Raw genomic sequence first — 14056 nt, forward strand, 5'->3', positions numbered from 1 at the left:
AATAGAAATATTGAAGAAAAACCAGGCTGAAATCCTGGCTCTGAAGAATACAGTCAATGAAATAAAAAAGTCTGCAGAAAGTCTCACCAGTAGAATGGATGAAGGAAAGAACAGAATATCTAAACTAGAAACCAGGTGGCAGATCTAATACAGTCCAACAAAGAGAAAGACAAGTGAATAGCAAGGTAAGAATGGGAATTTCAATATACCTGGGGTACTATAAAATGATCAAACATAAGAATTCAGCGTATAACAGAAGGAGAAGAATTTCAATCCAGAGGCTTAGTAGGTGTTTTCAGCAAAATCATAGAAGAAAATTTTCCTCAAATTGGGAAAGAAATACCAATGCAGAAACAAGAAGCTTTTGGAACACTAAACACACAGAATCTGGAAAGAACCTCTCTTCACCATGTTGTAATTAAACTACTAAATACACAAATCAATGAAAATATATTGAAAGCATTTAGAGAGAAGAAGCAATTCACCTACAAAGGCAAGCCCATCAGAATAACTGCAGATTACTCAACACAAACTTTAAAAGCCAGAAGGGCTTGGAATGATGTATTCAAAGTTCTGAAAGATAGCAACTGTCCACCAAGATCACTTATCCTGCAAAGCTATCAAAATTGATGGAGAAATAAGGACATTTCACAACAAAAACAGGCTAAGGGAATTTATGACAACTAAACCAGCTCTACAGAAACTACTCAAAAGGATTCTTAATGCCAGAGAGAAAGCAAGACACACACAGGAGGAAATAGGAAAATTAAACCACTCTCATCAATGGACAGGTCACCCTGGCAAAAAATAAACAGAGAGATACTTGAATTAAATGATGTCATGGAATAAATGGGCCTAACAGATATCTACAGAACATTCTACAGAATATACATTTTTCTCAGCAGCTCATGGAACATTCTCTAAAATACGCCATATATTAGGACACAAAGGAAATCTTCACAATTATAGGAAAATTGAAATAATCCCTTGTACTCTATCTGACCACAATGGGATTAAACTGCAAATTAGCAATGAGAAAAGCTACAGAGCATACAGAAATTCATGGAGACTAAACAGTACACTATTGGTCAGTGGGTCATTGAAGAAATCAAAATGAAAATCAATAAATTCATTGAATCAAATGATGATGAGAATACAACAGACCAAAACCTTTGGGACACAATGAAGGCAGTCTTTTTTTTTTTTTTTTTTTTTTTTTGAGGCAAGCCCAACAGAATGCCTTATTTATTTATTTATTTATGTTTTAATTTTTACTTATTTGAGAGTGACAGACAGAGAGAAAGAGGCAAATAGAGGGAGAAAGAATGAGCATGCCAGGGCCTCCAGCCACTGCAAATGAACTCCAGACACATGCACCCCCTTGTGCATCTGGCTAACGTTGGTCCTTGGGAATTGAGCCTCAAAACGAGGTCCTTAGGCTTCCCAGGCAAGCGCTTAACTGCTAAGCCATCTATCCAGCGCTGAAGGCAGTCTTAAAAGGGAAATTTATAGCTCTAATTGCCTATATTAAGAAATTTGAGAGTTCAAAAATAAACAATATAAAGCTCCACCTTAAGGCCTTGGAAAAAGAAGAACAATGCAAACCAAAAAGCAGTAAGTGAGAAGAAATCATAAATATTAGGGCAGAAATTAATGAAATAGAAACAAACAAACTACAACAACAACAAAATCCAAAGAATGAATGAAACAAAGAGTTGGTTCTTTGAAAGGACAAACAAGATTGATAAACCTTTAGCAAGTTTGACCAGAAGAAAGAGAGAAGAGACAAAAATTAATAAAATTTGAGATGAAAAAGTCACCATTACCACACATACTAAAGAAATTCAGAAAATCATAAGGACATAATTTAAGAATATACATGCCTCTAAGTTTGAAAATCTGAAAGAAATGGATGATTTATTCATATGACCTACCAAAATTAAATCAAGATGAGATTAACCATTTAAATAAACCTATAACAAGTGCAGAGATCCAAGCAGTTATAAAAAGTCTCTCAACTTAAAAAAAAAAAAAAAAATCCCAGGTCCAGATGGATTCACTAGTGAATTTTACCAGAACCTCATGGAAGAACTAATACCAATGCTTGTCAAATTTTTCCATAAAATAGAAAAGGAAGGAATTCTACCAAACTCCATCTATGAAGCCAGCATCACCCTCATACCAAAACAAGGCAAATACAGAACAAAAAAGGAAAATTATAGACCAATCTCCATCCTAAACATATATGCAAAAATTCTGAACAAAATATTGGCAAACAGAATACAAGAATATATCAAAAATATTATTAACCCAGACCAAGTTGGCTTTATCCCAGTGATGTAGGGATGGTTCAACATATGCAAATCAGTAAATGTAATACATCATATAAGTGGTCTGAAGGACAAAAATCACCTGCTCATCTCAATAGATGCCAAAAAGGCATTTGACTAAATCCAACATCCTTTCATGGTAAAAGCATTACAGAAACTGAGACTACAAGGAACATATGCCAACATAATAAAAGCTATTTATGACAAACCTACAGCCAACATAACACTAAATGGTGAAAAACTTGAAGCTTTTCCACAAAATTCAGGAACAAAACAGGGTGTCCACTGTCCCCACTTTTATTTAATATAGTACTGGAAGTCTTAGGTATAGCAATAAAGCAAGAGACACTCATAAAAGGGATACAAATTGGAAAGGAAGATATCAAATTATCATTATTTGCAGATGATATGATTCTATACATAAAAGACCCTAAAAACTCTACCTGCAAACTGTGAGAGCTGATAAACACTTTTATCAACATTATAGGATACAAAATAACTACACAGAAATCAGTGGCTTTCCTATATACTAATAACAAATGTGTAGAGAATGAAATAAGGGAATCTCTCCCATTCACAATTGTCTCAAAAAATTAAGGTACCTTGGAACAAACTTAACTAAGGAAGTGAAGGAGCTCTACAATGAGAACTTTAAAACACTCAAGTGAGAAATTGCAGAAGACACAAGGAAATGGAAAGATGTCCCATGCTCTTAGATTGGAAGAATCAATATTGTGAAAATATCAATCTTACCAAAAGAAATCTACATGTTTAATGCAACCCCCATTAAAATTCCAATGGCATTCTTCACAGAAATAGCAAAAAAAAAAAACCCCAAAACTTCATTTGGAAGCACAGGAAAACTCGAATAGCCAAAATACTTATGAGCAACAAAAATAAGGCTGGTGGTATCACCATACCTGATTTTAAGCTATATTGCAAATCCATACTAACAAAAATACCATGGGCTAGAGAAGCTTCTGGCTCACAGTTGGCTGGTCTGTGCCACTAGCTGGAAGGGTCTCACCCTAGCCTAGGGTGACCTGGATTTCAATGTAGTCTCATGGTGAACTTAAACTCGTGGCAACCCTCATACCTCTGCCTCACCAGAGTTGGGATTAAAGACATGCTTCACCACCATTGGCTTATTTTTTTGTATTTCATGGTAGGGTCTTACTCTAGTCCAGGTTGAAAATTTTTTTTTTCATTAATATGAGGGAGTGAGGTTAAGAGGTAGAGAGATTGGGCACATCAGGGCCTCCACTTACTGCAAGTAAAATCCAGATGCCTGTACCACCTTGTGCATCTGGCTTTCATAGGTACTGAAGAATTGAATCTGAATCTCACTTGAGCCCCAGACCGACCTGAAATTTTTGCTGTTGTTGTTGGAGGTAGGGTTTCATTCTAGCCACGGCTGATCTGGAATTTACTATGTAGTCTCAGGAAGGCCGAAAACCATCTATCTCAGCCCAGGGCCCTGGAATTTTATATTTTGCTTTGAGGCAGGGCATTACTCTATAGCCAGACAGGCCAGGAACTCAAGGTAATCCAAATGGAATGTCAGGTGTGAGTCCGCATGCCTGCTGTGGTTTGAGCTCCAGGACCTCCAGAGCCTCCATCGCTCCCTGAGGAGCTGGTGGCTGATGACCGTCACCAGGGAAACAGAGGCACCTTCAGTGTTTACACACTGATTGATGCAGGGAGCCAGAAAAATGGAGGTGATGGCGCGAATTCAGCGGTCCGAGCGAGAGGATCTTGTCTTTGAGGAAGAGGACCTTCCCTATGAGGAAGAAATCATGCAAAACCCATTCTCTGTCAAATGCTGGGTCCGGTACATTGAGTTCAAGCAAGGGGCTCAAAAGCCCCGGCTCAATCAGCTATATGAGCGGGCACTCAAACTGCTGCCTTGCAGCTACAAACTGTGGTATCGTTACTTGAAGGCACGCCGAGCACAGGTCAAGCATCTCTGTGTGACTGACCCCGCCTATGAAGATGTCAACAACTGCCATGAGAGGGCTTTGGTATTTATGCACAAGATGCCCCGCCTGTGGCTTGACTACTGCCAGTTCCTCATGGAGCAGGCATGTGTCACACGTACACGCCGCACCTTTGACCGTGCCCTCCGGGCTCTACCTATCACACAGCACTCTCGTATTTGGCCACTGTACCTGCGTTTTGTGTGCTCCCACCCATTGCCTGAGACTGCTGTTCGAGTCTACCGGCGTTTCCTCAAGCTGAGCCCCGAGAGTGCTGAGGAGTACATCGAGTACCTCAAGTCAATTGACCGCCTGGATGAGGCTGCACAGCTTCTGGCCACTGTGGTGAATGATGAGAACTTTGTATCCGAGGTTGGCAAGTCCAAGTACCAGCTGTGGCTAGAGCTGTGCGACCTCATCTCCCAGAACCCAGACAAGGTACAATCCCTCAACGTGGATGCCATCATCCGTGGAGGGATTACCCGCTTCACTGACCAGGTGGGCAAGCTCTGGCTCTCACTGGCAGACTACATCTGCCTAGGCCACTTTGAGAAGGCCCGGGATGTGTATGAGGAGGCCATCCGCACTGTGATGACCGTGTGGGACTTCACACAGGTATTTGACAGCTATGCTCAACTTGAAGAGAGTATGATTGCCGCGAAGATGGAGACCACATCTGAGCTGGGACGGGAGGAGGAGGATGACGTGGATCTTGAGCTACGCCTGGCCCGCTTTGAGCAGCTTATCAGCCGACAGCCACTGCTCCTCAACAGCGTCCGGCTGCGTCAAAACCCACACAACGTCCATGAGTGGCACAAACGTGTGGCCCTGCATCAGGGCCATCCCCAGGAAATCCTCAGCACATACACAGAAGCTGTAAAGACAGTGGACCCCTTCAAGGCCACAGGGAAGCCACACACCCTGTGGGTCGCATTTGCCAAGTTTTATGAGGACAATGGGCAGCTGGACGATGCCCGTGTCATCCTGCAGAAGGCCACCAAAGTGAACTTCAAGCAGGTTGATGACCTGGCAAGTGTGTGGTGCCAATGCAGGGAGCTGGAGCTCCGGCATGAGAATTATGATGAGGCTTTGCGGCTGCTGCGGAAGGCAACTGCACTGCCTGCCCGCCGAGTCGACTATTTGGATGACTCAGAGCCTGTGCAGAACTGTGTATACAAGTCACTGAAGGTGTGGTCGATGCTTGCAGACTTGGAGGAGAGCTTGGGTACCTTCCAGTCAACTAAGGCCGTGTATGACCGCATCCTGGATCTGCGCATAGCCACACCACAGATTGTCATCAATTATGCCATGTTCTTGGAGGAGCACAAGTACTTTGAAGAGAACTTCAAGGCATACGAGCGTGGTATCTCACTGTTTAAGTGGCCCAATGGGTCTGACATCTGGAGCACCTACTTGACAAAGTTCATCACCCGCTATGGGGGCTGCAAGCTGGAGCGGGCACGGGACCTTTTCGAGCAAGCTTTGGATGGCTGCCCCCCCAAATACGCTAAAACCCTGTATCTGCTATACGCACAACTGGAGGAGGAGTGGGGCCTGGCCCGGCATGTCATGGCTGTGTATGACCGTGCCACAAGGGCTGTGGAGCCTGCCCAGCAGTATGACATGTTCAACATCTATATCAAGCAAGCTGCAGAGATCTATGGCGTCACCCACACCCGTGGCATCTACCAGAAGGCTATTGAGGTGCTATCTGATGAGCATGCCCGTGAGATGTGTCTACGGTTTGCTGACATGGAATGCAAGCTTGGAGAGATCGACCGTGCTCGGGCCATCTATAGCTTCTGCTCCCAGATCTGCGACCCCTGGACAACTGGGGCATTCTGGCAAACGTGGAGAGACTTTGAGGTCCAGCATGGCAATGAAGACACCATCAGAGAGATGCTGCGAATCCGCCATAGTGTGCAAGCCACATACAACACACAGGTCCACTTCATGGCCTCACAGATGCTTAAGGTGTCAGGCAGTGCCACAGGTACTGTGTCTGACTTGGCCCCTGGGCAGAGCAGGATGGATGATATGAAACTTTTGGAGCAGCTAGCAGCTGAAGCAGAGCGAGACCAGCCTTCTCGGGCCCAGAGCAAGATTTCATTTGTAAGGAGTGATGCATCTCGGGAGGAGCTGGCAGAGCTGGCCCAGCAGGCCAACCCTGAGGAGATCCAGCTGGGTGAGGATGAAGATGAGGACGAGATGGATCTGGAGCCCAGTGAAGTCTGACTGGAGCAGCAGAGTGTGCCAGCTGCTGTGTTTGGGAGTCTAAAGGAAGACTGACCCACCCTTCCTCTCCACAGCCTCTCCCCCATACCACCTTTGTATACAGCCCTTCCTTGGACATCAAAAAAAAAAAAAAAAAAGATGTCAACAAAGAAGGGTCAGGCGGCGGAGGACAGACAGGGAAGAGGCTAACAATGATAGAAATTGGACTGTATTCACTGAGTACAAAACTAATTAAAAAAATTGCTGCCACAAACTAAATTTAAAAAACCATAGTAAGATAGTGAGGCATTTGGCAGGTTCCACTGTTTGGGTACATGTCATCTTTATAGTGACACGGGATCTCAAGGAAGCAGGAAGCTCTGATTTCCACATGATAACTACTCAAACCACTGCGGTGGTCATAAAGGTGGAGGAATATTGTAATGGGTATGAGATGCAGAGAAGTTACTGGCTTGTATTCTGCTTCTAGTTTTCAGCAATGGAAGTCTGTCTCATCCATGTCTTTGTGCGCTTGGCCTCCATCCCACCTTTCCAGTGGGGCAGTCTCCATGGCCTGTCCCTGCTCACCAGTGGCCCGGATTTCAGTTTATCATCAAACACCGCAGTCCCATTCTTCTGATGGCTTTGAAAGAAAGGAAGCAAACAAGACTCATGCACAGGCTGAAAACATGACCATAGAGCAAGACATATGCTCACCAGCTCTGGTGGTCTATGCTGCAGAAATTCCCTGGCCAGGTGACAGGGTTTCATGTGTGTTTGAGAGGACACAGTGCTGCGGAGGGAAACCTCCCAAGGACACTCTGTTTGGAGGCACAGCTCCCAGATGTTCTGTTGAGGCTGATGAAATGAGAGGAGAAAAGAGCCATACATCTCCTGGAGCATTCTGAAAGCCTTCTAAGGAAAACACCCATTTGTTTGCAAGAGTTACGCATGCCGTGCGTGAGCATTTTCAGTCAGGGAATCCGAGAACGAAATGTGGGTCACCTACACGTCCTTCCCTGCAGTGCCCCTAAAGCATATTGTGAAAAGGCCCTTCATGCTTCTCGTAAGACTAGGACTAAAGACCATTTGACAATCATCCTTTACTATCTTGAATCATAGCATATTTTAGGAAATGTTGTTTCCTCATTATTTCCTAGGGTGCCCCCTGCAAATGGAAGAGTTGTCTAAGGTATTTTCCTTCTGAAGTGACAACTCCGATATGCAGCAAGCAAGTGAAGAAATGGACAACAGGTGGGCACAATGGCGCATGCCTGTAAGCCGAGCTCCTAGGAAGACTGAGATGGGAGAGTCGCTTCAGTCTAGCAGTTTGAGATCAGATGCATCGTGAAGAATCAACCCTATTTTGTAAAAGAAAAGAGTAATAAATTCTTAAAACTAAAAAAAAAAAAAAAAAAAAAAAAAAAACACCATGGTATTAGCGCAAAGACAGACATGCAGACCAATGAAACAGAGTAGAGGACCCAGATGTTAATCCAAGCAGCTACAGCCATCTTATTTTTGACAAAAATGGCAAAAATATTTATTGGAGAAAAGACAGCCTTTTCAACAAGTGGTGCTGGGAAAACTGATCTACATGTAGAAAGATGAAAATAGATTCTTGTCTTTCTCCATGCACAAGAATCAAGTCCAAATGAATCAGGGACCTTAATATCAGTCCTGAAACTCTGAAACAGCTAGAGGACAAGGTAGTGGAAATCCTTCACCATATTGGTGTAGGTAATGAGTTTCTGAATATAACCTCAATTGCTCAGAAAATAAAATCACTAATCAACTACTGAGATCTCATGAAATTACAAAGCTTTTATACAGAAAATGACACTGTGAATAGAGCAAAGACACAACCTACAGAATGGGGGAAAATCTTTTCCAGTTACACATCTGACAGAGGATTAATATCCATAATATACAAAGAACTCAAAAAACACAACAATAAGAAATCAAACATCCCAATTAAAAAATGGGCTATGGAACTAAATAGAGTGTTCTCATGGGAAGAAGTACAGATGGCATAAACATCTAAAAAAGTGTTCTACATCCTTAGCCACCAGGGAAATGCAAATTAAACTACCTTGAGATTCCATCTCTCTCTCATCAGAATGGCTGCCATCAAGAAACCAAATGACAATAAATGTTGGCAAGGTAGTGGTTAAGGGGGAACTCTTTTGCATTGTTGATGGGAATGTAATCTGGTGCAGCCATTTTGAAATTCAGTGTGGAGGTTCTTGAGACAGCTAAAATTAGATTTGCCATATGATCCAGCTAAAGCACTCCTAGACTTATATCCTAATGACTCTTCTCACTACTTTAGAGATACTTGCACAACCATGTTTATTGCTTCTCTATTCACAATAGCTAGGAAATGGAACCAGCTTAGATGCCCATCCACAGATGAACAGATAATAAAGATGTGGCACATCTACACAATGGAGTTATATTCAGCAGTATAGAAAAATTAAATTATTAAATTTGCATGGAAATGGATGGATCTGGAAAGAATTATATTAAGCGAGGTAACCCAGGCCCAGATAGCCAAATGCCACATGTTATCTCTTATATGTGGATCCTAGCTATAAATATATATATTGTGTGTGACCTGGAACCAATAATCAATAGCAGAGGCCCATAAGCTAGAAAAAAGGTATAAGGGAGGGAGGAGAGGGAAGGTCTTAAAAAGATGGTTTTGTATGCATGTAAGTAGAAGAACAGATTACGGGAGGGGAAAGGCCTTAGTAAGATGAGGGGAAGAGATTGCATAAAAGAAAGATGAGGGGAGGGTCGGTCAAGATTGAAGATACTCAGAATAAGACATATGAAAACCTACTTTAGGCACCTCCCAAGCTTTTGCATTCATAAGGACTTCTATTTAAATCTTACTCAAGAGTTAAAATTGTCTTTCAGTTATGTTATAAGTGTTTCCTTGTAGGCTTCATTTCCTGGGCTAATTTTGTCTACTGTTTGTTAAAAGTTAGATGGAATACTGACTAAGCTATGTATTTGTATATATTAATGATAAAATATCTCATTTTGAATTATATTTATTTTATAGCCCTACATGAAGTAAACTGAGAACTTTGAATTCCTACATAAACTTTAGAAAATTTCTGTGCAAGAACCTAGGAAAACTTCTGGGTAAGATGGCAGCATAAGAGCCATGCTGAACTAGCCTAGTGAGGGATTTAAGCAAAAACACACTCTTCTTCTAAGAAGTTAAGGTGCATAGGTTTTTTTATTAGCCATAGCAAAGAAGCTGGATAGACCAAAATCCACCAGAAAGTAAGAAAACAGCCAGAGTCCCACTGAGGTGCTTGTGTACCTCAGTGCCAAGCTGTAAGGGCAGAGAACAAATGAGGGGATTTTCCAACCTCATCAGCTGCCTTTCAAAGTCAAGAAACTTGAAGGAAAGACAGTGGCAATCAGCTAAGGAGCCACTGAAAGAGGTTGGACCAACTAAGCAGTTCCAGTATAACTCCAGGCTTCCTGCACTCTACTATCTCCAACCATCAGAACAGCGAACCTCCAGACACATTCAGCCTCTGGTGGCAGGGCATCCATAACAGTTGACCAGACTACCAGCTCTGCAGCACAACATGGAGGGATCGAAGTGGGCACTTAGCTTTGGTGAAATTTGAAGCCACTCCCCCCATAAACAAGGACAACTGACAAAAAAAGCAGGTACATAGGCCTGCACTGGAAGTACTAATCTCTCCTTTCATGTCAGGGCTGTATTTGGGGGGTTCACTACTGGTGCCTTTGATGCTTTCAGATTTATAGGGCCTTTGTCTTTTATTTTTGTCATTATTGGGGGCAGGGTCTAATTCAGATCCAGACCCTCCTGGAACCCAATTCAGAATGGAAATCTTAACCTCCCATCTGACAGGAATAAGGGTGTAGAGCAAAACACACCCTTAGGGATTTGGGCTATATAAGTCTATATGTTTATTTTAATCCTCACACTTTCATACTCTGGGCTGGCTTTAATTGAATGTATATATTGTCCAGTTATTTAGAATTTACTCCACCCTGCCCACTAGAATAATTGAATATCAAGAAGACTCAACATCTAGGATTGCTTCTGCAGTTGGATTACAGTACAAGAGCTACACTTAGCCCCTTGAACTCCTGCTCTGAAGGTATTTAACAATCTAAAAGCACTTCGGCTTATTAGAAAATCCAAGCATTAACTCAACTCAGGATGCAAAAATTGCAAAACTATAATACAAGAAACACAAAATATCAGGACAAAAAAATCTCACTAAAAAAATATAAATCTATCAGAAACGGCCCCCTAGTGAGGCTGTTTTAGATGAAATGCCTGACAAAGATTTAAAAAAAAAAAAAAGATTTTTCTATACTCAAAGAAATCAAAGAAGGAATCAAAGAAGAAAAGAAAGGAATTAAAGAAGAAAACAAACTCCTGAAGGAAGTCCAAAAGAATGAAGAAAACCAGCTTATGAAAAAAGGAAGTCATTACAAGACATAAGTAAAGAAGTAGAAATACTGAAGAAAAACCAGGCAGAAATTCTAGCTCTGAAAAATATAGTCAGTCAAATAAAAAATTCTGTGGGAAGTCTCACAGTAATGGATGATGGAGAGAACAGAAATTATAACTAGAAGACGAGGTGGCAGATATAATGCAGTCTAATAAAAAGAAAGACAAATTAATAGGAAGGTATAAATGAGAATTTAAAGATACTTGGGACACTATGAAAAGATCAAACATAAGAATTCAAGGTATAGTAGAAGGAGAAGAATTTCAATGCAGAGGCTTAGTAGGTGTTTTCAGCAAAATCATCAAAGAAAATTTTTCCCAAACTTGAGAAAGAAATACCAATGCAGGTACAAGAATGTTTTGTAACAACAAACAGATAAAATCTGGAAAGAACCTCTACTAAACACCCAAACCAAAGAAAATATATTGAAAGCAGTTAGAGAGACAAAGCAAGTCACCTACAAAGGCAAGCCCACCAGAATAACAGCAGATTACTCAACACAAACTTTAAAAGCCAGAAGGGATTGGAATGATGTATTCCAAGTTCTGAAAGATAACAACTATTAACCAAAATTACTTTATCCTGCAAGGCTATCTATGAAAATTGATGGAGAAATAAGATCATTTCACAACAAAAGCAGGCTAAAGGAATTTATGACAACTAAGCCAGCTCTACAGGAAATACATGAAGGAATCCATGCTGAAGAGAAAGCAAATACACGCATAAGGAAATAGATAAAAATAAACCACACTCAAATTACAGTTAAAACAAGTGAGTAAAGGGAAAACAGGAAGCTTTACAAACCAAGAAGAATGAAAAGAATAAACACAAACCTTTCAATAATAACTCTTAATATCAATGGCCTCAATGCCTGAACCAAAAGACACAGGCTTGCAAATTGGATTAAAAAGCAGGATCCTGCTATTTGTTGTCTCCAGGAAACTCATCTCTCAATAAAATATAGACACTGTCTTAGGGTAAAAGGTCAGAAAATGGTATTTTTTTATTTTTTATTTTTAAAGTTAGCTGAGGTTAAAATGGTTTGCTTTCCAATGAATTCCTTAATATCCTTTAAATTCAAGGTTAAAGACTTATATAAAAAAGGCCTACACCTGGCCTTACCAGATAGTTTGAGTAACAATATATACACTATAGAATGACAGCTGCTCTTTTTACCAGACCATGGCTTCCCTATCAGATACAGAAGCAGTGATGTTATTTTCAAATTATGCATTTCAGATTTTAGTTTCTAAAGTACATAGATTATTCACACAAAATTATTCACATAAATTTAGAATTCTTTTTTTTTAATTTTTTTTTAAATTTATTTATTTGAGAGCGACAGATACAGAGAGAAAGACAGAGGGAAAGAGAGAGAATGGGCGTGCCAGGGCTTCCAGCCTCTGCAAACGAGCTCCAGACGCATGCGCCCCCTTGTGCATCTGGCTAACGTGGGACCTGGGGAACCGAGCCTCGAACCAGGGTCCTTAGGCTTCACAGGCAAGCGCTTAACTGCTAAGCCATCTCTCCAGCCCAAATTTAGAATTCTTATTCCGATCTGATGAAGCACTTTCTTCTATGAAAATTTTCCTTTTTAATCTTTCCTTTGACATCTGAGAAAGATCCAGAACCTCCTGATATGTGGCTTATATTATACATTCTTTAACACATTTTAAAAGTTACAAATGACATATCCATAACGTATGTCCTTGTCTGTCACAGAATTACTTAAGCAATATTCACGTACACCTGTGCTTTCTATGTTTACATTACTGTAGAACCAATTTTTACCTTTCTTATTGAAAGTTTTATTAACTTTATCTACAAAGATTTCTCAAATACTTTATATATGAGACAAAACATCATTATGAAAATATTAACTGCTACTATAGCCTTTTCATCTTTCATTTCCTGCATTTCCTGTCAACCATGCAAAGTCCCATTCTTCCTAGCTGCTGACGGATGTGCATCATTGTCCTCCCGCCCATGCTGGAGCACACGGTGCACACCGAGTTGGCTGTGAATGAATTGCTGCAGTCCTGGTATTCATCACGTCCAGTTATTTCAACTGTAGGACTACCTTGTTAACAGCTTCCAATGAAGTTATGAGTATGTTCAGCTCTTCCTTACTCATTTCAACAGAATATGGCTTCACGTCACCATTTTCTTTCACATCTAGATGAAGGTTTAACAGTGGCATTTGTAAAGTGGCAATCTTGTCACTAGAGAGTGCAAGCTTTAACTGCCAATCAAAGTCCTGTAGCTGAGCAGGAGAAATTTGCCACTGTTTCTCCTAAAAGAGCCTACTTAATTTCATCTCTTCTACTTTTCAAGTATTTCAAGACAGTTTCTTAATGGCATGAATTCAATTGACTCAGTTGTTGAAGTGCCTCTTCATCAGAAAAATTTTTACTGACAGCTTTGAAAAATTTGGTCACATCCTCGATAACATTCCTCCACTTGGCCGAATCCCAAACACAGAGATAATCCTGGTTACAGACACATAGATAAATGGAACAGAATACAGGACCCAGATGTTAATCCAGGTAGCTACAGCCATCTGATTTTTGACAAAAATATTCATTGGAGAAAAGACAGCCTCTTTATCAATTGGTGCTGGGAAAACTGGATATGTATATGAAAAAAGATGAATATAGTTCCTTGTCTTCTCCATGCACAAGGATCAAGTCCAGATGGATTAGGGACCTTAATATCAACCTGAAACTCTAAAATTGCTAGAGGAAAAGGTAGGAGAAGCCCTTCAATATATTGGCATAGGTAATGACATTCTGAATATAACACTATTGCTCAGAAAATAAAACCACTACATAACTACTGGGATCTCATGAAATTACAAAGCTTTTGCACAGCAAGGGGCACTGTAAATAGAGCAAAGAGACAACCTGTAGAATGGGAGAAAATCTTTACCAACTATGCATATGACAAATAGAGAGTTCTCATTGGAGGAAAGACAGAAGGCATAAAACATCTAAGAGTTTTCTACATCCTTAGTCACCAGGGA

General features: G+C 40.8%; 1 protein-coding gene across 1 annotated transcript; it reads left to right on the forward strand.

Annotated features, from left to right (window-relative positions):
- The first annotated feature begins 4042 nt into the window (after positions 1–4042).
- Positions 4043–6541, forward strand: LOC123463482 (pre-mRNA-splicing factor SYF1-like). The gene has a single exon (XM_045159366.1). It carries the CDS (start codon positions 4043–4045, stop codon positions 6539–6541), a length of 2499 nt encoding a protein of 832 aa, XP_045015301.1.
- The last annotated feature ends 7515 nt before the right edge of the window (positions 6542–14056 follow it).

This window comes from Jaculus jaculus, chromosome 9 (assembly GCF_020740685.1).
Source record: "Jaculus jaculus isolate mJacJac1 chromosome 9, mJacJac1.mat.Y.cur, whole genome shotgun sequence".
In the NCBI taxonomy this organism is placed as follows: domain Eukaryota; kingdom Metazoa; phylum Chordata; class Mammalia; order Rodentia; family Dipodidae; genus Jaculus; species Jaculus jaculus.